The 25,341-nt window shown below is 46.5% G+C and overlaps 1 protein-coding gene across 6 annotated transcripts in view; it reads right to left on the bottom strand.

Moving 5' to 3' along the window:
• LOC103186648 (trinucleotide repeat containing adaptor 6A) overlaps positions 1–21,166 on the bottom strand; it is a 42,026-nt gene extending 20,860 nt beyond the window's left edge. For 4 of the 6 annotated variants that reach the window (XM_042341023.1, XM_042341021.1, XM_042341024.1 and 1 more), the window contains exons 1-3: positions 20,719–21,165; positions 19,948–19,969; positions 10,204–10,521 (exon numbers count right to left, since the gene is read on the bottom strand). In XM_042341023.1, the coding sequence (XP_042196957.1) occupies positions 10,204–10,521; positions 19,948–19,969; positions 20,719–20,778 (400 nt within the window). In that variant the 5' untranslated portion in view covers positions 20,779–21,165. Of the gene's footprint in view, positions 1–10,203; positions 10,522–19,947; positions 19,970–20,718 lie in introns of all 6 variants that reach the window. The other 2 variants (XM_042341019.1, XM_042341020.1) reach the window with 1 other exon arrangement.
• Positions 21,167–25,341: the final 4,175 nt, after the last annotated feature.

The raw sequence follows: 25,341 nt of genomic DNA, 5'->3' as shown, positions 1-25,341 counted from the left end.
CTGGAAGTGGGTGCATGGGTTTCTAAAATCAGGATCTCATTGACGCATTTTTTCAGCCAGTGAAAACCAGACAGACTCTGTGTGACAAGACCGCAGAACAAGTGTAACCCACGACAACCCAGGACACGAGAGCAGGGAACAAGTGAACATATCGAAGTCTCCACACAACAAAACCTTTGTATAGCGCCTTTCACATCGGGAGGACGTGACAATCAGTGCTTCGGACCCGAGGTAGGGGTTAGGATCGGGGAGGGTGATTGAAGGAATGGTTGAATAGTCTTGAGATGGGTCTTGAAAGAGGCAAGGGAGAGGGGGTGAGGCAGAGGGACTGCGGGACGGAGTTCCAGAGGGTGGGGGCAGAGTGGCAGAAGGCCTGCCCGCCAATGGTGGAGCGGGCGAGGCGGGGACGTGCAACAACAACTTGTATGTACTGTATACACCGCATTTCACACAAGATAATGCATTAGGAGCGCTTCACAGAGACTGGTTTGGACGTCCAGCAAGGGAGAAGGGGGAAGTGACAGTAATGGTAAGTGTGTGCGGTCAAAAAGAGTTTTTTGGGCAGGATTGTATCAATTTACATATATATTAAAACCCTTTGCATCAGGACGACATCTCAAGAGCGCTTTACACAGCTGACTGAGCACCAGCAAGAGTATAGAAACCTCCATTTAGAACTTCAAAGAGTGAGGAAATTCATGAGAATCCATTTTACCTTTAATCCTGAAATGCACCAATAACTTTTTTTTATATAGGACCAAGTACTTCTTGCCCAACAATAACCCGTGCATTTTTGATAACAAGTTTGGTTTTTGAACACAGACATTCTCACTCCAACCAGTATTTGAGGATTTTATGGTACTCTTGAGTTCCTGGTGAATGTTTTGCATGGCACTGGAGCTTCCCAGTGCTTTTAAAGGGCTCTCGAAGCATTTATACCCATGGCAAGACGGCTGGAAACTGCATGTGGAATCACTTGACTTGGCTCTGATGTCGTGCCATGGTTGAATCTTCTAGTGAGTCTAGTCTTGCACTTAAAGAATGGGCATTTGGGTGAGGTATTGGCTGGCAGCCAGCATGATGATACTCAATCCCCAGCACTCAGCAGCACTGCCTCAAGGGGCGAAAACTGCCATTAGATTTTCTTTCCAGTGCGTAAGACGCAGGCTGAAACCCGATTTGTGGCATTCAGCCCAGCCACTCCTCCTGGTTGGGTATCAGTAAGCTCTGGTTACAATCATCAGTTACCCAAAGCCATTTGTCACTTACCTAGCCGTCAGTGTACAAGGACTGCATCCACTGAGTGACAGCAATGGCTTCCACGCAGTTAGTCTGTCCCAGGCACACTGACGTTCTGCCTAATGCAGGGATTTATTCTCTTGCTGAACGGGGTGCTGGTGTGCACTCTAAACATGCACATAACTTGGAAGTTCAGGTCAGTGGACGAATGCAACCAGCAACACGCTTTGTAAGGTGGACAATTGGTGTCCAGGTTAGAAAAGAATTACACAAGCCTTCTGCTGGGGAGCCAGCGACCTGAAGCTGAAACATATAGACCAGAAAATCAAGTGCATGTCCCTCGTGCCCTCCATTCCACCATCAGTGGCCGCACTTTCAGCCACTACGTCCAGAAAGCCTGGAACACTCTTCCTCTATCCCTCCACCTTGCCCCTTCCTTCCTCATCTTCAGGTCGCTCCTGAAGATCTTCCTCTTCGACCGTGCCCACGGTCAATCCTCCCACCCCGCTCGGCATCGTGCTCCGCCACTGTTAAGCTACCCTGCGTGAGTGGCGCTATTTAAATTCAAGTTGTTGTACATTTTGCTTCAGTCTCCCTGGTGTTTTGTCAGCCAGGTGTGTAGCACGCAGACACCGATCAATGAATGAAACATCATTCTATACAATGTCTACATACCCGCTCCAGCGACAAACGCACTGACATTGGGAAAGAACAGAATTGGCTGTCATGCTTTCGCTCAAACAACCCGCTGAGGCCGAGAATCGGTGTCAGTTGGACAAGAAACCAGAGGGGACTGGTTGCTAGAACAGTACCCGATCAGGTGAAGAGCACGAACAGCTGCGAAGGCTGAGGGAAAACGGGGGGAAAGAGATGGGAGGACTAACCACAAAGGTGTGAACAGAACGTTTACAGGGTGTAAAGTTACCAACGGGAGGAAATCATTGTTACCGGGAGTTCTGTGTCACTCCTACTCTCACGTTTTTAAGTTTCTAAATAAGCGGATTTACAGATATTTTGTTAAAACCTGTTGCTTTCTCTCTCCCCACTCCCCTTTCTGCACAGCAAAGTACGAGCCAGCAACCCAAGTCTAACCCATCTGCTGCCCATTAAACGCACACTGCGGGGGCAGAGATAGCGATTTCTCACACCTTCACGCAGCATCTTGCCCTTCTAACTCGAGACAAATGGCAATGTACAAAGGACTCTGCCAGATCCCCGACACTGTGTCACACAGCAACTGGAGCACGGGAATCAGGTACCAAGAGAAGGCAAACAAACGGAAAGATTTGCTCCATTTTAAAGTTTAAGCAGCTTTAAAAGTTTTACTCTTAACTCCAGCCTCTGACACAAACAGTACACTACGTGAAGTCGCGCAGTGTGCCTACCCAGAGGAAAATGCTGCCAGCACCAACAACCACAGTGGAGACTACATTACAGCTGTGAGTTCACATGCCGAACAGTAAAGGAGACGAGTCTTCGAGAGGCTACGACGAACGGGATGTGGTTTTCGCCATCTTGTCTTCCAAAATAATGCTGATATATAAAGGAGGAATCAGCAGAATACATTCCCATAGCGTGGCTGGGTTAAGACACAGGAGATGCTCATTAATGCTGAACATCTAGCACACTGAGCTCTTGCCCTTTCCAGACAACAACGCTGAACTAAGGTTCCTTTCCTCCTCTGCTGGGCTCCTCTGATTCAAGTTGCGTTGAAACATGGCTGCCAAAGCCTCCCTTAGAGCTGATTCTGTCTCTCTGCCAAGGTTAGGCTGAGCTGTCTCTCACACCACATGCAAACAAAAAAAACACCCTTCCCCTAAACAGAGGCATTTTCAACTTTAAAAAAAAAGTTAATAGTTTAAAAAAAGTTATTAATAAGCCTGGCACAATGGCACGGAGTTGTCCATGGCTGTCCCTGTGAGAATGACACAAATCATTCCTCCTGTGAGATGAGTCGAGACACAGCTCCTGCCATCAGTGCGCTCGTCAATATTGAAATGCAGCCAACACAATCACAAGCACAGCAACCCAGCAGCACTGCGTAGGACTCGCTGCAAGTCCTTTAAGAAATGGCTGCCGGCCGAAGCAAGAGGCAAGGCGAGCCAGTGAGCGAACGAGTGCAGCACAATACCCCGGCCTCCCAACCCTCCGAACAGCCTCCCGGGTGCACCCCCACCCCCCCCAATACAACAGCCGCTCTCACACCACGCCGCACCGACCACAGTCTGGACTTTACTCAATTATTTAAAATTGTTTCGCCAGAACACTGCCTTTTTTTTTTGTTTTAAGAAAAAAAAGGCTGTTAACGTTTAATCCTGGGATCATTCTGCATAATTAGTGCAGATTGTTTAATGGCAGTTGTTTTCATGCCGGCGGCTGAGGGCTGAGTGCCGTGTGGAAACTGGCTACCAAGGGGAAGTGAAGGTCAAACCAGCCTGTTTGTCTGCCATGAGCTTAAGTGAAGCAAGCTGCCTTGCCAGTTGCTAGGGCAGTATTCCTATCACACAGGCTGTAGTCAAGTGTAACTCGAGACGCGATGAGAGTCTTGCCATATTTAAGTATATATATATATGTATAAAAATGTGTACAATAGATGTAAAGCTTTATTGATAATATTTGCTGAGCTTACACTGTACTGTGGTGTGGACCTGACTTCTTCGCCCCTCACTACATGAGCAGTTAAAATTCAGTGTAACTGAAATGAACTCAAACACTGTCAACATTCTTACCGGGAGATTAAATCTCCTGGTTTCAGGAAGAAACATCAGGGAGCAGAGAGGAATCTCTCCGGGGAATTGAGGGGAAGCGGTTACTCCAGGAATCCTGGGCATTCGGTAAATTTACGGGCAGAGTGTCTGATTACACTTACAGTGAAGCCCGGCAACCAATTAACTCTTCCCCATCCAGGGTACAAGTGGACAGATGATCAATTAACATGAACTGCGCACAGAGTTGGGTTTTTCAGCTGAGCGAGCAGTTTCAAATCAATACAACTAGGCTGTGGAAATAAAGCAACCTCTTTAATAAGCATGAAAATGCAAGCAGGGCAAGTCTGAGCAACGGGACGGACAGATAAAGGTACAACAGTTCACCTGGTAGCTCCTGTTCTGTACTTCTCACTTCAGGGTGCATTAGAGCTACACCTGAAGCTACTGCAGGTATCCCCCCCCCCTCACCCCCACTCAGGGCAGTCTAAAGGAGCAGCAAAGTTAACACTCACATTTTCCATCTGTTACCTTTCCTAGATAAGAACAGGCTCCTCAGCCCACCCACCAATTTATTACATCATGGCAGATCTTCCCTAAACTCAACACAGTCCATGAATGGTGTAACAGGAAATAGTTTGGTACCCCCCTCTCTCCCCTCCCCTAGAAGAACTGCAAGAAGACACCAAGACTCAGTAGAAATAGTCTAAATAGACTCTGGGAACAACTGGGCTGCTGAATTTACACTGCACCCAAAGCAGCGAGTGCCCTGCAGTTAGCTGTGCGACAGAACCATGCGGATGAAACAACACTTAACTGGAATCAGATTTTGATTTAAAAGTCCAAAGATTGGGTTGTTGCAAAGTTTACACATTCTGTGAAGCATTCTCCAGAGTCAGGTGTTAATATTCAGTTTGCTACACACCTCAGAGCTAGACGTGTAATGTTGAATGTCCTACAACAGTTTCCATTCCCATTGTGAAGTATGTGAAGAGGAAAGCGTGGTGAGATATAGCCGGCAGGTCAGTCTGCGCACATACAAGCACTGCTGAATACATGTGATTCATTCAGCGACCAAAACAATACAAGCTCAAAACAGCTGAGTGGGCTTCTGACAGCCACAGGCACACCACAGTGAGAGAGGGGACTGAGGTGTGCAGGATCTTACAGCTCAATTATCCCGAGCTCAGCATGAACGAGTTCATCCATGTTCTGAATTTGTTTTTCTTTAAAGGGTTAAAAGCGGGCACAGTACAGTGGCCAGAACTGCAAAGAATTGCTGGCAGTTCGTCTCCATGGATACCAATCAGTTTTGTTAAACCCATTTTCAGATTCAGAGTAAGATCTGGCGACTTGTTGAGCTCCAGGGCTTTCCATACAGTAGAGAGTAAAAGCTTCACCCAAACTCCTTTCCTTGAACAGCCGAGCAAATGTTGGGCTTCATCCGGAATGTGGTAACAGGATGAATGTGGTAACAGAGGAGGTGGTAGGGGAATGCGATGAGGCACTATATCAAATGCAAGGATTATTATTATTATTACTACTATTGTTGTTATCTCACTCACTGTGTAACACTGGCACCACTGCTCACAACAGTGTCTGTGTAACAATGAGGAGAGGCTGCACTGCAAGTTCAGGGCCCAATGCCTCTCTTCACATCACACAAGTTGCAACATATCAGTGAACGGAATAAGCCCTTGAACACTGATACCCTGACTCTGACAGGCCTTTATACGCCAATGTTATTGGATCCATTCTGTGTGTTGTGCGTGTGGGTGAACGGCCACTAACCGTGATGAGGTTTCCGCCCCGTTCACTTTCAGCATGCACGGCCACAGCAAGCAGCTGAAAGCTGATCCGACACCGGAGCTCAGCGTTAGGTGGAGTAGAACTGCGGGCTCCAGGTTACAATTATCCTCTCTTCCTTTGTAGAGACTGTGAGGCTCTCTGCTCTTAGCTCATCTTGGGTATGGGGCAAAGGTGGATATTTGGAGTTGAAGTACAGATCAGCCATGATCTAATAGAATGGTGGAACAACCTCGAGGGGCTGAATGCCTACTCCCGCTCCTATAGTCATGTTCCTACGACCGGTTATTGTGAGATGGGCTGCAACCACAATAAATTTGCGGTTCCCAAACCAGTCTCGTCAGGCTTCGGCTGAACTCAGCTGGTAGCATCAGCCTGTACGAAAGCTCCTCCGTAATGCTAATGCATCATTCATGTAAGCTCTCATCATAAACCACTATGGAAGCTACAGGGCTTTGGGGGAACAGTTACAATTACACCCTCACCTTCCAGCAGAATCATTACCTCACAAGAAAGCCGTTAGCGGCTTGTGTACGTAGAGTAAATATCTCCTAGCAAGTGTGGTATGGCACTGTCATACCCTCAACTCCACATGTAAGTCAAAACTTCACCTGGCGGTCACAAGACACATCCTATTTCCTTAGATTTACAAGAGCTCATTAAAAAAAAATTCCTTACATTGCCAATTACTCCTACTGCTGGAGTACTCTACCACCCATTTCAAAGGCAACCGTGTGCCAGAAGAATAAGTAAGATAGCAGTGAGCGATTGCTAGACTATCGTTTATCAACAGCGTTCAGATAAAGCCATAAACACGCAGGATGAAGCATCTGACCTCCAACCCTTGTAAACATTCCCAATTCTCTTACCCTTGCCTTGAGGTTAATAACTAGGATATCTCTGAATAAAAGTGCTTCACATGAAAGCAGCCTGTGAGACAGGAAACAGGTCAGCACGAATCCAACACTCGGTCTTTTAGTCCATTTACCCTCTGCTAGTCACCTCCCCAAAAAAGGCTCTTATACCATTCTCTGAAAGGGGAATAGGAATGTCGCAGTGCGGCTCACAAAGCCACTGAGTAAGAAGGGCTTTCCTCTCGTTGCACTGAGCACACAAACCGTAATTCAGCACACCATACACAGGCTGTGCTGCGTTGTAAAAGGCTTAGATAATAATAATCCTTTCATTTGATATAGGATCATATCTTCGAGACGTCTCAAAGCGCTTCACAGAATATACCTGTAAAGTGAAAGTGAAAGTATGTTTTGTGGGCGAAACGTAGCAGTCAATTGCACACAGCAGCGTCCCACAAACAGTCGTGGACTGAGTGACCAAATTAATAATTTTTAAAGGGATTATTACCTGCAGAAAAACGATCCACCAATTGACTAACAACCGGGTTCCTACTTACTACTACTCCTAGAGGAGTGTGGAGTAAGGAAACTTGTCTAACGTTTTGCCCTGTTGTTGCATTATATTGGAGCTTAGTTTAAGGGGAGTGAGCACTGGTAAGCCCTGGAACAGAATGTGCCACTTCTCCCACAGGCTCTGATGAGAATAGCACTTGGGTCACAAGTGCAACGGATAATGTGTAAACATACTCAACAAGCAGCAACAGCAGAAAGGACACTTCAAAGCCCTGAAATGTTAGGTGCTGCATCGCTGAAAATAAATAGTCATTTGTCACAGGATCAATACATGTACCTAACATGCCAGCACCAATGTGAAACACATTTGGCCCTTTAAAAAGTGATGCAAATCTGACAGTAAAATAGCAAAAGCTGAACACAGATACGGTGGGTGCCTGCATGAGCTGAGAATAGGATTCGAGCAGACAGCTCCAGTGGGGGAACTAACATGGCACAGGCAACACATCAAATGGCCTCTTGTGCTGAAATGTCAGATTGTGAGACAGAACGTGCTTGGGAAGCACAATTCAGCCACTGCAAGCTCTTGTATAGTCTAATAAATAAACCTCCTTGCATTTGTATCAATGCTCATATGGTCAAAATTTGTAGTTCACACATAGCTTCTATCATGTGCAATGATTATTTGTTGGTAAACACTTATGGCATTGATCTGGAGAGTACGGGACTGTGTTAAGTATGTATTTACTATCGATGCAGCACCAGAAACTGACTGTTCTGAAAATATTTTGAGCCTCGTTTCCGTAAGCATCAATCGAGAGATAGAAACATTTGATTCCTTATCACCCACAGACAGAAGGATTTAAATTACTGACAGAAGCCTGACAATAAAATCCCTCCCTCCACAGGAAGGGAAAGGTTCCAGAGGTTCGTTCCTCCATGAACTAGGCTTTGGGTGAACCATAGCCAACGAGCAACAGCACAGAGCAAACAGGTTTAGCTGTAGATTCATACCCCAACTCCCCACACAATCTTTTCAGGTGGTAGCCGCTACATTTCTAGCTGCTGTGATCAGTTTTAGATTGTCAGATCAAAGGCCTCAGCCACACACCACCCTCATTACTCATATCACAAGCACTGTGACTGCCTGAGATAAGAACTAAACCACAGTTTGGATAACGAGAGAAAGTGATAGCGTACACAGCCCAATAGATTTTGTATAAGTAACAGTTTTACAACAGTCCAATTACCATCACCTACCTAGTGTCTGTGACATGGAAATCACTGGATTGTAGACAGCAGGTTAGCCTCCAACTGAAACTTGCGCCAGTGTGCCCTGGCAAGACCACCCTGATCTGATCATTTCAGAGACCGGAGGCGTGAGGAGAAAGAGTTGCAGTGCGAATGGGCAGGCAAGGCCCACTTTCCATAACAGATGCTGTAATCAACTGATTTCCTGATCTTCCCATTCCCATTCAATTAGAAGGAAGTTTGTTTGGTCAGCCGGTTGTCTGATATATGTAGAAGCTCATCACCACCCTTAAGAGTTTCCCGGCACAGACATTTCCACTTACATGCCATTCACGTGTGAAAATTTCCATGTGCCTGGAATGGAACGCACGCTGTTTTAAACACCGTGCTCTGCTACCCTAACCCTGGAGAGCCTCAGTCACTGGTTGCAAGAGCCGAGGCTTGGGGTCCCCAGAGTGTGCGTTGGGGCACTGATAGGAGTTTAACCAGCTAAAACCGTACAATTTACCATTGAAAGCACTGTCTGGCAAGCTTCCCACTGCTGTCCAGCCAGGTTAGGTCTTTGCCTTTATTTCTCCATGGAGTCCTGTAGCTCAGTGGTTAGAGCACTCGCTTTGCAAGTGAGAGACCTGAGTTCAATTCCAGGCAGAGGGCGAAACCTTGGGCAAGTTTCCTTACTCCACACAGAGCCTAATAATAATCCCTCCAAAAACCAAAAACAATAATAAATTGGTCATTTTCAATCTACGACTGTTTGTGGGACATTGCTATGCGCAAATGGCTACCGCATTCGCCCACAAATATTCAGTCAATTCACTTTACAGTGTTCTGTGAAGCGCTTCTGGACGTCCTCCCGACGTGAAAAGCGCTATATCAAATGCAAGGATTATTATTATTATATTATTACATGGTGGATTAATGCAGGAATTCCCCATTGAGGGGTGCTCCTTGGGAGGCTCCAGTCGGCCAGCTAACAGGCGGCTGTTTGAGATCAGCCGTGGTGTGAGATACCGCTCTCATTAGGAACAATGAAACAGAAAATTGCAAACTGGCAAAGATGGACTTATCAAATTTAAACAACATCAAATGATATTTACACAGCGCCCTTCATGTCAGGAGGACGTCCCAAGGCGCTGGACATCAGGGATTTGGACCCGAGCAGGGGCTTGGGATCAGGAGGGGTGGAGAGCAGGGAGGGTAGGTGTAGGGTAACTGAAGGCACGGACGAAGAGGAGGGTCTTGAGACGTGTCTTGAAGGAGGCAAGGGAGGAAGAGAAGCAAAGGGACTGTGGGATGGAGTTTTAGAGGGTGGGGGCAGAGAGGCTGAAGGCCCGACAGCTGAAGACTGCTGAGCGAAGGGAGCGGACAGGTTGGTATGGGGTTAGCAGGTCACAGAGAGTAAGGCCGGGAAGGGCTTTGAAGGTGAGGATTTTGAACTCTATCGTCTGGGAAATGGGGAGCCAGTGGAGCCGGGCGAGGGTGATAGCATCATGGAGCCTGGTGCAGGAGAGGACACGAGCTGCAGAGTTCTGGATGATCTGCAGCTTGTGGAAGGAAGAATTGGGAAGGGCGACAAGCAGGGAGTTGGCGCAGTCGATGTAATGAATGTAATGAATGTCTGAATGAGGGTCTCGGCAGCCTGAGGGGAGAGGCAGTGGCAGAGCCGGGCGGCGTTGCGAAGGTGGGGGAAGGCAGAGCGGGTCATTGCGTGGATGCAGGGTAGAAAGGTTGAGGGTCAAACAAGAGAGTCTGCAGATATATTGGTCCTCATGCAGGAGTATAAATGGGACTCCCAAGCAACTGTGCGGCAATTGAAATGAAAGAATCCTCTTTACCTGTCTGGGCTTTGCTTCGGTGTGGCGGCTGTCCGTTGGTGACTGGCTGGACAGTCAGAGTGCTGACTCCCAGTACTGGCGTTAAAGTCCCAGCTCCTGTAGGCAGCTGCTGGCCCCTCTTCAGCAGCTGCTTTTGTTCCTGGTGTCGAAAGCGTGGCGGTACTTCCCGAGGTGGATAGCGAGACACGGTTTGCTGCTGAGCGCTGGCTGGGGCCCGCTTGGCATTGCTATTGTTGCTGGTAGTTGCCGAAGTGCCACTGTTTTGGTTGGCAGGTGGAGGCGGAGGCTGGCTTGGACAGGTCTTAGTTGGCTCTGGCACTTTAAAAGAGAAATAAAATGAGATTAAGTTAGTGTCTTCTGCTTGCACAGCTTATCAAAAGTTCTGTGCAGCAAGCAATACCCAGCAGCACTGGTGTGGGGGGGTCGGGGGAGCAATGGAATCAGGTTGAATCCTGTCTAATGCATTGGTTACTTTTATTCATTAATTTAGTACTAGCGGGCGAGAGGTTGTCCTATGTGTAAAGCGCTATATAAATCCAAGCTTTAATCACGAGTATGAAGATAACATAACCTTGGCCACTTTTAAGAAAATTGGAAATGGAGTCTGATAACAGATATCACACTAAGAATGTTCAACACCCGTTGGCTACCAAAAGTTGGTTACGACAAAATGTCCAGACAACAGCTCCCTCTGCTCAGCAGACTCCAGTCTGTTCCATGTCCCCCGCCCTTCCCGCCCCATCATCAGCGGTCAAGCCTTCAGCCTTTCTGCCCCCATCCTCTGGAACTCCATTCCACAGTCCCTTTACCTCGCCCCCTCCCTTGCATCCTTAAAGACCCGTCTCAACACCTTCCTCTTCAACTGCACTTTCTGTCACCATCCTACCCCTGCCCTCCATCACCCCTGATCCCAATCCCCAGGTCAGCTCCAAATCCTTGACTGTCAAGCACCTTGGGACTTCTTCCCCGCATGAAAGGCGTTGTGTAAATGTCATTTGTTGTTGCTGTCTAAGCACTGAAATAAGACTTCGATGCCACGGGGAGCTGCAGCAACTACTAGAGGCTAAAGCCCTGAACAGGGAGAAGAGCATCACATATGTTCATCAACCTCCTGCGAGAGGCAACCTCCTTACTGCTTCAATCTCACCCTCTCTTAGTGCAACACAACAGGGAGCCACCTGTCCAGAGTACATTCCTCTGTAAATTCCAAATCACAGCCAATGTCAGCTCAAGATTCTCTTTATGTCACGCTCACAGTAAGACAATGCTAAGTCAGACTGACAATATTTTCAGGACTGAAATTCAGCTGGTGAGTGACTAATCAATGACACGTGGACAGTTAATGGGATTCTTCACGTTCTGGGTTTCTGCATTCCCTGTACCATTGACCCAGCACCAGTCACTCCACTGCTCTGGTTTCTTCAAAGCCACTGCACGACAGTAAAATCTGGATCCACTCCTTACAGCCACCGACAGCAGTAAAGGATAAAGCCAGACTCCACATCCCCATCTGCACTGAGCTTCTGCGTTGGAAAATGCCCACCCCTTGTACAAACTGACCCAACCAGAGGCTGTCTGCATTCATTCCCTGCAGTAAATCTTATCCAACCTTTCCGCGCACCCGCCAGCTAAATTAGAAGCTTCCTCTGTATCCTCCATCCTCCCAGATAAAAAACTGAAGATAAGCTTGTTCCAGACCCCATACAGAAAGAGATTGATGCAATATGTCTACAGCACTTTAAACCTTCACATAATCAACATTAAGAGCACAGCGCAATAGATAAAGCACTACAATCTCGGTATCACTTTCAAGGACACAGAAAATGGGTATTATTCCAGTGCTCAGCAAGCAGACTGCTCCCCCTCCCCGAGCAAGGCTGGCACAGCAGTGACCTAATTTTATGCTATTTCACAGCTGAATGAATCCTGACAAGAGGCAGCCAGAGATGTCCAGACAGACAGACAGACACAGGATTGAGAGTAGAGAGGCAGATGCTGAGATTCTGATTACCTGAAATCCCTCAAACAAACTGGAGTTTCTCAAACTCTACCTCCTCCCCCCAACCAACCACAACGAATTGCAATCATCAGTTATCTATTATTGTAATTGAATTTCTCGGCTCTCCAGTCACTGTGCTCAGGGATAGTGCAGAACACTGGATAGGTTTATGAATTGAATATATGTCCCTCTCGCAGCTCAATAGCAAGTTATCCCTTGCACTTAAACACACATGCAAAGAAAAAAATCTTTATCAGCAGGGCTATTTTTAATTAAAAGCCACAGATTCGGATAAATCCTTCAACTGTAGCCTCTTCCCTCCCTGCACAATCAGACCACTAACCCTGCTGACAGCGTCAGGGTGACTGACGCAGCCATGAAAGTTAATGCCTCCTGTGTACTCTACGCCACTGCACAAGCTCCCAGCTGTGAATGTCAGCTTACTGGTTAGACATCTCTACCAAAGATCTCGTGGCCCCACCAGAAATAAACACCCCTATTTACAAGCAAGATTATCCGGCGATTTCATCGGGTTTGTTTAGCCAAAAATAAATCTATTTTTAACAGAATTAAAACTCTAGTAATAATTCAAAGCCACTACACAGCTCTGGAATTGTATCCCAGGCAGACTGTCTGACAATCAGCCATTCATATTGCCAGGCACAGTAAGAGGAAAGACTTTTACACAGAGGGCAATTAACAAGTGGAACAGGTTACAATGAGGGTGGATGAGGCTAAGGTGTTTATAATAAAAAATAATAATAATCCTTGCATTTGATATAGCGCTTTTCACGTCTTCTAGGCGTCTCAAAGCGCTTCACAGAATAGACTGTAAAGTGAATTGACTATATATCTGTGGGCGAAACGCGGCAGCCAATTGCGCACAGCAATGTTCCACAAACAGTCGTGGATTGAGGTGACTAGTTTATTATTTTTTTTCTTGAAGGATTATTATAAATCCAAGTTGTCGTTGTTGTTATCAAGCGTGTGGAGTAAGGAAACTTGCCCAAGGTTTCGCCCCGCCAAGAATCAAACTCAATTCTCTCGTTTGCGAGGTGAGTGCTCTAACCACTGAGCTACAGGACTCGAACCAACTTGACCATGTCAAGTGAGGACTGCGGATAATAATAATACTTGCATTTGATATACTGCCTTATCACGTCGTTGAGACGTCTCAAAGCGTTTACTGTAAAGTGGATTGACTGTGGGCGAAATGTGGCAGCCTGTGGGCAAAACGTAACTGAGGGTGAAATGGGCACACAGCAATGTTCCACAAACAGTTGTCGACTGAGTGACCACATTTTTTGGAGGGATGATTACCCCCGGAAAGCGATCCACCAGTCGACAAACAACTGGGCTCCTACCTACTGCTAGGTAAACAGAGGTGTGTGGAGTAAAGAAACTTGCGAAGGGTTCGCCCAATTAATTAATGTGGAGGACACCTCTTTTTGATTGTGCAGGAGACTGGAAGAACAGACATTTGGGGCAAGTCACCTTCATCAGAGAAGGGAAGAAAAGGAGCAACATCTGTGAGGGAGACCACATTGGCCCTTCTGTAATCTCGCAAAATACACAAAACACTGACAAAGTAATTTGCCCAAATGGTCGTTCAGGTCTCCTGCAGAAGCAAGCTGAGATGGGAGTTTTTCTTGGTGTCGTTCACATTAGTTATTCTGCTCGTGTCTGCACACGCACAGCATGAACATACCAAACCTAAACTGACTGAACACACCTCCAACACGAGATGGAATTCACCATAATGGACTTGGCACTTTCATGTCATTTCTGCAACCAACAAGCACTCAAATAGCATCCCAGAGTAACATTGCCTCCCTGTCACCAAAGGCATTGCAGGAAACTGCACTCCAGCCACTGTTGTATTGCTACTTGACAATAGTCCCTACAGCATTGTGAGGCTGTTTGTTCAGTGAAGCACAGAGGTCGCAGCACACAGAGCAGGGAACAGGGGAGCAGTCAAGATCGAGGCTAGACAAGAGAATAGGGAGCTGGGCTGGCATCCAGGGTTACTCGGGGAGAGAAGAGAAAGCAATATCACTAGTTAAAGCTGGAAACATACAGAGTAGCTTGAATTCAGCATCAAAGCCGGGAACTAATATCCTATCAGCCTCATTTTTTTTTAAATTACACATTCATACCAACCAAAATAGTAGCAGCTGTGAGATCAGCAGAAGGGGGTGGAGGCAGGCACTCCACTAAATTAGGGAACCCGATCGCATCTCTCTGCGCCGCGCTGTAGTCTATGGACAAAACCTTGGCTATCGGTAAGAGCAAGAACATCTGTCCATAAAACTGGGCCTTCAAATCAGAAACAGGCCGTCATCTGCTCATTGTGGTATTTCACACCGGACAGTGTTTATTCAAAGGCATTTCAGCAGGTACAAAGGATGACCACGCTGGCAATTCCAGCGCCAAGTAACGAGGGAGAAATTCGCAGATTTCTCCACTCTATTGAGTTTTCCCAAGGACAGCCACCAGATCATCCTCCACATGCCTTCTGAGGGACTGGGGACAGAAAAGAGTCAGCAGGGCCCCTACTCTACCGTGCCCCCTACTGCTGGAATATATAGTGAGCACCTGTTGAGAATAAGGTTGGGGTTGGTTGCATGGCTCCCGATAATAAGTGTTTATGCTCTACACCGACCTCCACCTACCCTTCCTAATGGCCTCTTCTATACCCCTCTATTTCCCTATTCCCTTAAGCCTACAATCTTTTGACTCAAGAGGCGAGAGTGCAGACAAATGTCCACAAATGAGAGGTGCTGGGCCATAACTCCATTCTCCTCACGAGCCTCCCACCCCCACCCCCAACATATAACCTTCTCCCCACAAAGCCAGGTCACATCAATCCCTGCCTACTGCACAATTTAAATACTCGGTTAGTCACAAGAACACTCAAGAGAATAAGTTTTATTTTCCCCTCAAGACACCTTGGTTTCAGTACTATACAAAACACACGCAGACACACACTCGCAGGCTCATCTCCGTTCATTGCTGCCGGCACAAAAAAGCCTTTATGGTCAAACTCTGAACTTCTCCCTCAGAGAATAGCTGACTGACGCTCCTAAAGTCATCACCTTATTTAAGACACAAGATTTCAAACACCAAACAACACCGAGTGAAATAACAAATTCAGCCTGGGAAACTTTGCTCCGTGCCATTTCCACATTTTGCCGTTCTCAGGCAGGTAGAAGCAGCCTCCACTCATCGCACAGGGAAAGGAGATCGGATTGCAGAGGAAGGCCACCATTTGCAGCTGAATTCTCTGCACACTGAAACACCTCGGGGCTCCACCTCTTTATAAACAGTAGCTTAAACCTCAACTATTACAGTATATGCAAGTCACAAATTAAACAATTTATGCCCCCGCCCCCACCAAAATCCCCATAAATAAACAGCTATTTCTGCAGTAAACACACACAAACAACAGGCTTTCCTTCCTCCAGTACTACTTTAGGTGTCTCTCGAGAGGATATTCAGCTGCGTTCTAAGGGTTAGCTAACCTTTGCGCATTCCTTCTGACAAATGCAGTCAATACCACAAGACTTTCAAAAGTGTATGTGTGTGGGGCGGGGGCGGCGTTGGTGTGTGTGGAGTGGAGGAAGAGAAAGACTCTTGGCTGCTGCTAACCTGGAACTAACCTGAACTGAAGCCACCACGACTTGGGAAAGGGACAAAAAAAACACTAACAGTTTCTGCGACTCCAGCGACAGCCTCTTCCAACTTCGGTTACTTTCCCACTCCGCAGACTTCATTAGAAAATGGAGGAGAAGCATGGTGTCATTTTACTGCTATGAAAGAGTGCAGCTTGCCAACTCCTCCAGTGCTAGGGCCCCAGAGCCAGAGCTGCGTTAGCTTCACAGAACTCTGGCAACTTCCTACGCAGTCAGTCTTAAATCTAAGGCAGATGGAACACCAATACAGCCAACCAGAATCAGTGAAATTTAGCAACAGAGCTTTCAAATCCAGAGCAACAGTAGCAGCTCAACATGCAAATATGCTGCATAGCCAGACAGGTCTTCAATTCCTTCCCCTCCCACCCCACCCCCACCCTATCATTCACCCTACATTGCACTACATTTCCCTGACTTGTCATGCCCTAAGGAGATGTCAGCTCAGGAATGTGGAGGGCCAAAGCAAAGGGAAGTCTGGCTGACACACTGCAATGCTAAGAATTATTGTGAAAGGGGGAAAAGAGGTAGAGAGAAAGTAACTGCATACAGACGCCAGACATGTCCGCAGCCTGCAACAGACCCAGTTATTGGCAGCAGATTACAAGCTCTCCCTTTATCAGGTTTGTTTCAACTTTATCAAACAAATAACACCTTTCCCATTCTCTGCTAGATCAGACAGCCAGTGCGGTCACACAGTTCACCACCTATTAATAGTGAGATGCTGTTAAACCCATCAATAAGGAAAGTCAGGGGCCATTTGCAGTGGTCATGCTTTAATGCTCAGGGTCAGTGAATTTGAAAAGCATTCAGAATGTTAGCTTGGGAGGAAGATTCAGGTTTTTCTTGATGGGGGGGGGGAGAGAGAGAACAGGGGGCTGACTGGAATTAGACCAACTTAGAGGATGTTTACATTGCACAGCAGCTGTATAATACCAGGATGTGAGGACTTTCACAATCTTGTGAGCACACACTGACGTACTTGCATCAGAATTATGTCTTCTAGTTCTCAGCTTCAATCTACACCCAAAGGCCACAGATGGATGCAATATTGATAATTCTTGTATCTGATAGCACCTTTGACAGGGGGAGGATGTCTCAAAGCGCTTCAAAAATATACCCTAAAGTGTAGTGACTGCACTTTGTGGGCAAATATGGCAGTCCATTTGCACACAGTAATGTCCCATAAACAGCCGTGATGTGAGTGAGTGAGCGAGTGACCAATTTTATCTGAAGGATTATTGGTCAGGACACGGGGAGAGAGAAACTCCTTTCTCTTTTCCAATAGTGTCATAGGATCTTTAACATCCACCTGAACATACATAACATGGTTTTAACATCTCATCTGAAGGACAGCACTAGCAATGCAGCACACCCTAAGTACTGAATGTCAGCCTGAAATATAAATGTTCAAATTACAGACATGGGGATGCAACGAACAATCTCCTGACTCAGAAGCAGCGGTGCTACCAACTGAGCCAGAGTGGATACCTAAATCTTGGGGCAGAGAAAGCTCGAGGGGTACAACCTACAGACTGGGTATACCATCTCCACCCTGCAAAGTGTGTTGCACTATCTACCTGCACGAACCAAACATTATACCCCCAGGGAGCATTAGTTGTCCTGGTTTATACAAGGGCAGCACCATGTATCAATGACCATAAACCTGTCCCAGCCAGCCAGCTCTGTATCACAGCAAGAATTGCAGCAGTAGGAAATCAACCAGAGCATCAAAAAGAGACAGGGCTGAGGGAGGGGTTAGTTGAAGCAGGGGAGAGGTACGTACACCACTGCCTAATACGTACAATAAAAAATGGATGCTTGCATTGCACTTTGTCAGAAACATACTCAGCATTGCACACAGAGAGGACTGTGGGAAGCCCTGCCCACTGCCAAAGACAGTAAATGGCCTCCGATCGTTATTCAGTAGCAGACGCATGTCGATGTGTTGTGTGCATTCAGCATTTAGCTCTGCTGACTCCCCGTCAGGAACCATCTGTAAACAAGGAATTAGCGGCAACCCCAAGCTCCCAGGCGCTGGCACTCACCACCCAATACAACTCAATTTATTATCCTGCAGCACAGCACACACCGACAGAGACTGCAGACAGTAAAGCGTCAGATATGGTTGTAAATCCTGAATTCATTGCAGCTCCTCCTGGAAATTAACAGCCAGACCTACTGATCCCATAAGGTTTCACCTGCAGTCAGGCTCCACAGGGTAATGGTGAGGAGAGAAAATCTCCCTTAGCCCCCGTCCTCCGGACCACTGACTTTCTACACCTCGCTCCATCCCTTGCTCCTTCAAGGCATGTCTGAAGACCCTCCTCTTCGACCGCGCCTTTGGCCACCTTCCTAGCCCTACTCTCCCTGCCCTCCAACTCCCCGATCCTAATCCCCAGCTCGGGCGCAAATCCCTGAGCAACCGGCGCCTTGGGACGTCCTCCCGACATGAAAAGTGCTGTGTGTAAATGTAATTTTGTATTGTACACAAGTAAGCACAAATCTTCACAACAATAATAATCTTTACATATGATATAGCACCTATCGGGTCAGGAGTTTAAACCTCAAAGCACTTCAAAGGACATACTGTAAAGTGAAGGGGCGAACGCATAACATATAGTGTAACATAAACTACGGGGAGAAAGTGCAACAACATTGAATGGAACATGTCCAGGGTTCAGTCTCTATTTGGAAATGTGGCTATTGCCCTCAATCCCACATCCCACAAAAAAGGAGTAAATGTTTCAAGCCTGTAACCACTCTGCCTGGACAGGAAAGCACTCCCACTATTTTCCCTCCTGCTCCCTTCGAACAAACACTGGGTAAGTGAGCGTGTGCAGAGCTGGTATCGAGACAAGACTGATATCCCTAGGTTCAAACTCCGTTCAGGCAAACCCATAATAATAATCCTTGCATTTGATATAGTGGCTTATCACGTCTTTGAGATACCTCAAAGCGCTTCACAGAATTTTCTGCAAAGTGTGTGACTGTACATTTTATGAGCAACACGTGGCAGCAAACTGCACACAGCAGTGGCCCATAAACAGTTGTGGATTAAGTGACCAAATTATTATTATTATATATATTTTTTGAAGAGATCATTACTCCCGGAAAAGCAATCTGCGAATCGACTAACAACTGGGTTCCTACTTACCGCTAGGTAAACAGAGGCGATTGGAGTAAGGAAACTTGCCCAATGTTTTGCCCTGACCGTGACTCAATCTCAGTTCCTTTCGTTTGTGAGGCGAGTGATTTAACCACTAATTACAGACTCCACTGTAATCACAGTACATGTGGTGTAACAAGTTCTACTGTTTAACGCACTCTAGTCACAAAGTCCTCGCGGAGCTGGGGAGTCACTCACTGCAAGCCCAGAACAGAGTGGCAGCAACAACCAATGTGCCTTCTGGAAATGAGGTCATTGCGCTCCAGCCTTTGCAGGTGCCTCCTGTACTTTATACACTGGACGCCTGAGCAAAAAAAACAAAGAGGCCACTGAGAGGAGTTCTCCCAAAAAGTGACAGTGAAACAGCCTTGCACTTTTAAATTAAAACAATTTCCCAAATGTCTACCACTGAACTGGGCTCACATCTCAAAACAAAGCACTGGACACAAGTCAATGAGCTAACATCAACTTTAACATCAACTTCTATTACTACACATGCAAAGAGAATACAATGGACAGAACACAGGTTAGAAACCAATCAGACTCTGTTTCAAGAGCTCAGTTGGTCGAGTTCAATTGCATCGCTCAGTTTCAGCATTATCACATCACAACAACAACTTGCATTTAGACAGCGTCCCTCATGCAAGGTACTCCTTATAGGACCTGAAGCCCTGACCTCCACTGCCACACCTCTCCACTTTAGCCCCACTTGACGCTTAGTGCTCTTGACAACAACAACAACTTGCACGTATATAGCGCCCCTCAGAAGAATAATGCAAGGCGACACCACCACAAATCAGCAAATAACGGATAAACAGTTCAAACGAAAAGCTCCACAGAAGCCACGGCTGAGAAACTGACCAAAGGGAAACTTTGGGTACTCTTACCTTTGTTTTTTTGTTCAGTGGCCTGTTTTAAAGAAAAGAAAGCGAGTCAGATTTTTTTTTGAAGAAAGGAAATTCACATCCAAGATATGTCACAGCACTAATACTTTTTAACCCAGCACTAAAACAATAGATTTGCTTACGGGTTGTCACAAGACATCACAGGAAGTACTTGTGCAGTGCTTTGAAACGCTTCAACAATGTAGACATGGTAAGAAATCCAAGGATTATTATTAAGACTCCAGAAATGAGAGACAAGGTGACTATGCTGGAACAAGCATCGCGGTGGCACCCACATGAAGGCACATCCGCACTGTTGTCATGAGTTTTCAAGGGTTCCGTCTTGAATATGGAAGAGAGATGCTCACACACCGCATAACCAGTACTGGAGGATGCACAAGGTTGACACGCCTCTCTCAGCTGGACAGAGCTTTAGGAAGACCAGTCGAAATATTGTTCATGGGTTAATATTTTTAGATATGGGCGGAATGGCTCAACTCCCCACAGGTGTCCTTGGAAAGTACCAAACACTTTGCAAGCAACATTTCACAGCTTTTCAACAAAACTGCACTGACTTAAAGGAACAACAATGTCATAGAACTACATTCTCCACCGCTTTCTCCTAGTGTAACACCTAGATTTTGCACAAGTTTAACACCTACTTGTGTTACCTACGCTTTGCAACCTTTCAGTACAAGTCTTTAATGTGTTCTTGACAAAGGGATAATCTCATTAAACCATTAGGTGCCCTTCACGATTACAGAAAGTAAATACCTTCTTCAAAGCGGCTTCCTTTTTCTTCTTGTCCTCTTTTCTCTTTTTCTTTTCTTCCATCAACTGCTCTTCCTTTTCTTGCACTCTATCCCTGCGAAACAAAGAGCACAGGGTTTCAGACCCGACTGTCTGCCCAGATCCATCTCGTGTTGTGTTTACTGCTGGGAACAGACAGGATCCCACATAACTGGAAAATAGGAAAAGCTCTGTGTAATCTACTTACAGGATTATCCTTATTTTAACCTTTCAATTACTATCCCATAAAATGCCACGTCCAAATACGCCAGGCAGCAGCCTCGAGGCTCACACATGGCAGTCACCTTCACGTCAACTCAGATACTCTCAAAGCACTTTGTTGTTAAGTTAAAGGCTTCTCATTCTGAAGATTGCGATCACCAGCATAGAATAAGCAGTGAAACATGTTAGCTCAATTAGCCAAATGGATGCTTTACCTTGCCCCAGACATATTTGGTTAAACACTGGTGTGTGTGAGTGAGTGGGGGTGGGGGTAGGGGGAGAGCTACATTAAAGCATAGTAACAGGTGTCTGTGTCACGAGCAAAGTTCAATATAACAACGATAACAAGGGCTGGTTTAGACTGCCCTGTGTACTATTACTAACACCAATGCTAGTGGTCCAGCAAATCCAAGCTGGTGCCAACACATCCATTGAAGCCAACTACTCTACTCTCAACTTTTCTATCACTTTTGTATATCTTCCTCCTCAACAGTTCCAATTTAGGATCAATTCAGTGATACAGATGTACGTCTTTTTCAGTGACCCAGAGACAACAGAAATCATTGCGCAAGTTGTTTTTTCAAAATTGATAAATTTTTTCAAATGATTTCAACAGAACCAGAATTGTATCAAAATCAGGTGGATGCTCACAGCACTTTGAAATCAACCCTTTAATCTACTAAAGCCTGATGTGAACTTGAATTTGTCTCGAATTTGTCTCTAGGTCTCACGGGATCAATGCATTCAATTGTGAGGGACAATAGCTATTACCCAGCAGTAGAACAGTACCAACTAGATAATGATTTGACTTGGCCTGTGTGGTGGTTTTGGTTGGCTGTTTTGCATTAATTGTAAATTCTGTTTAAAGGACAGCCTGGAGTTTAACATCCAAGTTTACAAGTACAGCAATATAAATGTGCAACCACATTTGGACGGAGGAAAATAAATAATAATCCTTGCATTTGTTATAGCGCCTTATCAAATCTTTGAGATGTCTCAAAATGCTTCACAGAATATACTGTAAAGTGAACTGATAGTATATTTTGTGGGCTAAACATGGCAGCCAATTGTGCACAGCAGTGTCCCACAAACAGTCGTGGATTGAGTGACCAACTTTATTTTGTTGAAGGAATTATTACCCTTGAAAAAAAGCAATCTGACAATCGACTAACAACCGGGTTCCTACTTACGGCTAGGTAAACAGACGCTTGTGGAGTAAGAAAACTTGCCCAACGTTTCGCCCTGCCGGGAATCGAACTCACTTGCGAGGCGAGTGCTCTAACCACTGAGCTGCAGAAACCTCTGCAGTTAGACATCCCAGTGTTTTTAGAGCAGAAAAGGTTGTCAGGCAGTGGTCACATATGCAGTGCAACGTCATTCTTCAACTGAGCTCCACTACACTTCCCTCCCAATCAGTCGCATCACATTAGCTGTGAAGCTGAACGATGCTGATCCCTGCCCGGTGAGGATTAGAGGAGCAGATACTGGAGGGCGGGAGCCCTAGCTACAAGCACAACATTCACACCACAGGACGGTACAGTTTCCAGTCTCTTCTCACTACCTCAAAGAGCACAAACTTAGTATCAGATAGATGTTTAAAAACTACCCGACCTCAAAAGATTTTCTTCAAGAAATCTGTCACATTGATACTAATCAACAGATACTGAAGATGGATAGATGGAGTGAACTCAGAACATTGAAGATCTATGGAGCAGAGTTAGACTCCAGCAGTTACCCCAACAAACACTCTGGGGTCCCCAAGCCTAGACTCTTGCCAACCTGTGCCTAATACGTTCTGGAATTAGGTAGGCAGGATACGTCCCTAAAGGGAGAGAGAGAGAGCAGAGCACATTCCATTCCAACAATCTATCTCTGGGATTTCCATGTGTAGGCAGAATGCACAGAAGCCTAAGCTTGGTTTGGATACTCTTAAGCATAGTGATGGGTTTCCGCATGTGTCAGACACCAGACACTCCAAAAAAGAGTTTGAAGAGCTCCAATACTTTTAAAATAGGAAGTTCATTCACTTAGCTCCACCACACCCCAATATCTGAGCCCTGCCAATTCTCCAGCGCAGCACACGGCTGGATATTGTTCCAACTGGACCATGGACAAAGACATCGAGGCCCCACGCAGCAAGGTCATCCGTTGGGAGACAGTAGCGAGCTGATAAAGCCAGCAGCAATGAACTGCACAGGGCAACTGGCATTAGGAGGGAGCTGCTAGCTCAGCAGATGCTTGTTCATCTGATCTGAACTCCTCTAGTCATTCAAAACCAGCGCAGAAAGCAATCCTAACTTATGAATAGTAAACAAAGAGTTAGCGAAACATCTTTGTCCTGCACTAATCTGCTTCCAGTTGCCACCAAATAGCTTTGATCTGCACCATTCACAATGGAATTTAGGTCACGTACTGCTGTATGGAAGTCTACCTCTTTCGTACTCATTTGTCTTGTTCTTTCCACCATCCTTGAAAATTGTAGAGATGGACTGTGATCAATCCTCATTTCATAAAATAGCATTTAAAGAGTTTACTCAAATACACTTCCTAGAGTAAAGTGATTAACTACAAGTCTTTAGCTCCTGTCAAACAATGGGTCTTCAAACTCAACAATTTCCTTTTATAGTTTGCCTTTCATGTTGCAAGGACATCTCAAAGCACTTCACACAACTGACTGTTACTTAAAATGGTGTCGGACAGGAGGCTGGTGTCGTGAACAGGATTGCAAAACCGGGGGAAAAAACTTGTTTTTTGCAAACCAGACAAATGGGAACAAGGGAGTGTAACTGGAGCAGCGTGAGGAGCCTGTTGGCTCAAGGCCTTCCGCGACGGGGCTGCCTGGAGCAAGGGTCGAGGCGGCACCTGGAGCGAGGCCCAAAGTCTGCATCAAGCAAGTGGTGCCTGGAGTGGGCCCATAGCACGGAAACAGCCCTGGTCAAAGTCACTAACAACATTCTGTCCATCTGCGACCAGGGCTCTCTCTACCTCCTCGTCGATCGCTCTGCTGCCTTCGACACTGTCGACTATTCTATCCTCCTTCACCGCCTATCCTCTCAGCTCAACCTTCACGAACCTGCCCTTCCTGGTTCCAATCCTACCTCTCCCACGCTTCCCTTCCAGCCTCCGTAACGTTTTGTGTGGCGTCCCTCAGGGCACTGTCCCCTCCTATTCAACATTGACATGCTCCCTCTTGGTGACATCATCCGAAGACACGGAGTCAACTTCCACATTTGTGGATGACACCCAACTCTGCCTCTCCGCCTCCACTCTCAACTCCAGTACTACTGCTGTCCTCGCAGACTGCCTGTCGGACATCAAGTCCTGGGTGAGAGCAAACTTCCTTCAATTGAATGTCAACAAGACCGAGGGCCTCCTGCTTGGCTACCGTCAGCGCCTCCATATCTTGGGCGCTGACAGCATCATCCTTCATGTATGCACACTACACTTCACGGAGACGATATGGAACCTCGGCAGCCTGTTCAACCTTCAAACCCCAGCTCAAACTCCCTGCTTGTTTGCCTCCCAACTCCTCCTCCACAGGCTGCAGATCATTTAGAACTCTGCAGCTCGTGTCCTCTCCCGCACCAGGCTCCGTGACTCTATCACCCCCATCCTCGCCTGACTCCACTGGATCCCCATCACTCAGAGGATACTGTTCAAGATCCTGGTCCTCACCTTCAAAACCTCCATGGCCTTTCTCCTCCCTACCTCCTAATCCCCTACCAACCTGTCCGCTCCCTTCGTTCAGCGGGCTCCGGCCTGTTTCCCATCCCCTGTCTTGACAAGTATATCCTTGCACTACTATTGGCGGATGGGCCTTCAGCCTCTCTGCCCCTACCCCCTGGAACTCCATCCACAGTTCCTCCGCCTCACTCTCTGCCTCGTCTCCTTCAAGACCCGTCTCAAGACGCTCCTCTTCAACTGTGCCTACGGTCACCCTCCTATCTGTACCCTCCTCGCCCTCCATCACTCCTGATCCCAACCAGAGGATCCCTGACTGTCCAGCATTTTGGGATGTCCTCCTGACAGAGCAGTCAAAGTGCGTTTCACCCCCCAAAAAAATCACTTTACAGCATATTTCGTGAAGCACTTGAGACATCTCAAAGACAGTATAAGGCGCTATATCAAATGCAAAGATTATTATCGCAGATTTGAGGGCAGAGAAGGAATCACTGAGGCACTCCTCTATGGAGTTTCAGAGAGTGGGAACAGAGTGGCTGTAGGCTACATCCACATTAAGGCACTGATAAGGTCATTGCTGAACTTACAAGAAACATCTTTGACTTTCACATAGCACCATTCACATTGGGAAGACATGTCAAAGCACTCAACAGGATATACCAAAACGAGTAGTGACTGTGTACATTGTAGGCAAACACAGCTGCC

This window comes from Callorhinchus milii, unplaced genomic scaffold (genome assembly GCF_018977255.1).
Source record: "Callorhinchus milii isolate IMCB2004 unplaced genomic scaffold, IMCB_Cmil_1.0 Scaffold16, whole genome shotgun sequence".
NCBI classification, from domain to species: domain Eukaryota; kingdom Metazoa; phylum Chordata; class Chondrichthyes; order Chimaeriformes; family Callorhinchidae; genus Callorhinchus; species Callorhinchus milii.
This window is presented reverse-complemented; position numbering and strand designations above follow the sequence as displayed.